This window comes from Coptis chinensis, chromosome 2, assembly GCF_015680905.1.
Source record: "Coptis chinensis isolate HL-2020 chromosome 2, ASM1568090v1, whole genome shotgun sequence".
NCBI lineage: Eukaryota > Viridiplantae > Streptophyta > Magnoliopsida > Ranunculales > Ranunculaceae > Coptis > Coptis chinensis.
This window is the reverse complement of record NC_141457.1, coordinates 87,663,646-87,666,471: the sequence shown is the minus strand read 5'-3', so window position 1 is coordinate 87,666,471 and position 2,826 is coordinate 87,663,646. Positions and strand designations below refer to the sequence as shown.

The following is a 2,826-nucleotide window of genomic DNA, read 5'->3' as shown; positions in this document are numbered from 1 at the left end:
TAAGAATTCATTAGCTTAAAAAATTAAAATAGAAACACCTCAATTCATATACTAAAGAATAGTTATTTTTTTCCGCTAATCCACATACTAAATAACAGTGCTGATTCTAGCTACGAACCCCATTTAATTTACCAAAGAAATAAAACTACTAACTCCATTTCACAAATGGATAGCACCACCAATTCACTATTATGGTCCACTCAAGGCAAGCGTTCAACTTCTGTAGAGGCTGAAGAGTTACCACCACCATCAGCTGGACTTTGAGTGTCAGTTGAACCTATAACATCCAATATTAAGCTCAGTACAAATAAAAATAAAAATAAAAGAGTAAGTATTAAATAAAAATAGTAAGCAATCGAACATTACCAATCAACTTCGGACAGTTTCTTTGTCATGTGATTGCCCAGTAAGTCCACATCCATTACAACGCCTTAGTTGACTTGCTTGAACCTGTGCCTTCTCTTTTCCCCCTTGTAATCTATGTTTTCCACTGTCTTTTGCTCTAACAGGATTAGGCTCATTCAAAGTCACATGTCGATGCGTTTTTTCTATTGGAGAAATTCCAACTCCTTTAATAGCCAGCACTTCCTTAATCTTTTCATGTACCACTTTCAAATGTTCTTTATATACTTCACTTGCCTCTTCACAAACTACAGTGTCATCAAGTACCCTTGAAGTAAGATGAGATAATTTTGTGTGTCTCAACAACATAAAGTTGTTACTATTTTCATTCACCTCTTTCCCACCATCTGTTATTATTTCTTCCAATTTTGTGTCTTTCTTCCATCTACGCAGTATATAAGCCAAAATGTGTCTACAAGGAATTCCTTCAAATTCAAATTTCTTACAGCTACAGGTAGCAAAATTTAGAGCCATATCATATACAACTTTCCGCGGTCTAAAATCTTTTGCACTTGGCCTTTTCACCATGTAGACAACCTACTTTTCATTATCTACTGAACTTTCAATAAAGTACTCCAAACTCTCCCACAACTCATTCTGAAATCTAAGAAAAATAGACAATGTATAAATATATGCCATCTGTTTCTCCATAGAAATTGAGGTTTTCATCACGGGACGCTCATTGCTATCAACATGATCAGCTTGCAATTCTTTATGAAGCTGGTATTCAAATGCCCTATTAAATCACGTAACAAATTCTTTTAAAGAATTTTCTTTAGAGACATACCTCTTGAAAAATGCATGTGAACTTTCTGCCCTTTGACTACTTGACATGCCGGTAGCGAAAATGTGTTTCACAAATGACGAAACCCACTTAGACCGCATACCATACAAAGCAGCTAACCAAGTGTTATCTTTTAGTTCGCTTTTCCCTATTGTATCTTGCCACTTTACCTCAAACTCTTCCCCAGACTCTGTATTCCAAATGCATTTTTGAAACGCAGTATAGTGATCTCTATAGATGATTGCATCCAATTTTTCAGAAAACTTGTTCAGAATATGCCAAATGCAGTATCGGTGATATGTATTTGGAAGAGCTTAAGCAATAGCTTTTGACATAGTGGGGTCTTGATCGGTGATAATCATTTTAGGAGAGCCAATTGACATTACTTCCATCCATTTTTGGAGTAGCCAAATGAATGATTCTGTCGCCTCATCACACAGGAATGCACAACCAAATATTACAGTCTGGCGATGTTTATCCACCCCTACAAATGGTGCAAATATCATACCATATTTATTGGTTTTGTAGGTTGTATCAAACACTACTACATCACCGTAAAGCTTGTACGCCCTTATTGCCTCTGCATCAGCCCAGAAACAATGAGTCAACCTATCTTCATCACCGGTCTCAGTTTTGAAAGAAAATGAAGAATTCATTTCTTGCTATGACAAAAAATATTCCATCAATATCTCTGCATCATGCCCATCTACTAAGCTCTTTGAATCTCTAACAAAATTTCTAAGGTCTTTTTCTGTACAACCAATATTTTCTATTCCACCCGCTTCCATTGAAAGAATACTAATTTGCTGGTTTATAGGTATATTAGCAGATGATAAAAGATTAGACAATGACTTTTTTGTATCAGATACGCCACGGTGAAATCTTAATAGATGTACTTTATGAGGGGTCGAAAGTGAATGGTTGTGGACCTCGATAAATTGGCTAATGCTGTAACCCGACTTCAATTTATTCTTCAAAATTGACAATTTTGCCTTACAACCCTCACGAACAATCCCCCGACGCCTTTTCTTTTATCTTTCATTTTTCTGTTTAGATTTCCCCTCTTTGAAACAACAATACTCCTTCCTAGTTATTTCATTGCCTTCTTTATCCCTTTTAGTAGAATTACTTCGTATACTAAATCCAACCACTTTTGCATAATTGTTGTAAAATTCATAAGCTTCATCCAAAGAGTGAAATTCTTGTCCTATTTTCGGTTTGCAATCTTCCTTTACTTCAGGCATATAAACCATATCAGCTTGTTCTTCTTCATCTAAGTCTGAATGTTCAAACTCCATATCCATTCAATAGATGCTACACATGCATAACAATTTCAAAATATGAGCTAAATTATAATTAGTTGGCATTTAATAATAATTTTTGAGAAATTAAATGTATATATAAATTGATCATACCACCTCAATATGTTGAAAACAGAATATAATTAATTAGCATTTAATAATAAATATTTGAGAAAAAAAACAGGAAAAAATTTGAGCGTACCAGTGCACTGATGCTGAAAAGCAAATGTAGTCTAGCGTTGGCTAATTTGTTCCACATTGAAACACTCTTAAAAAGTGGAAAAAGTGTGGTGGTGATATTGAGGTGATAGTGAAGGTGGGGTAGGAAGTTGAGAAGTG

At 34.9% G+C, this 2,826-nt stretch overlaps 1 protein-coding gene across 1 annotated transcript; it reads right to left on the bottom strand.

The window, feature by feature from the left end:
- Positions 1-200: 200 nt before the first annotated feature.
- Positions 201-2,490, bottom strand: LOC147518636 (protein FAR1-RELATED SEQUENCE 5-like). Its single transcript, XM_086593969.1, has 5 exons — positions 2,289-2,490; positions 1,190-1,376; positions 944-1,138; positions 375-850; positions 201-277 (listed from the first exon to the last, which is right to left on the bottom strand). Exons 1-5 carry the CDS (start codon positions 2,488-2,490, stop codon positions 201-203), a joined length of 1,137 nt encoding a protein of 378 aa, XP_086450095.1.
- Positions 2,491-2,826: the final 336 nt, after the last annotated feature.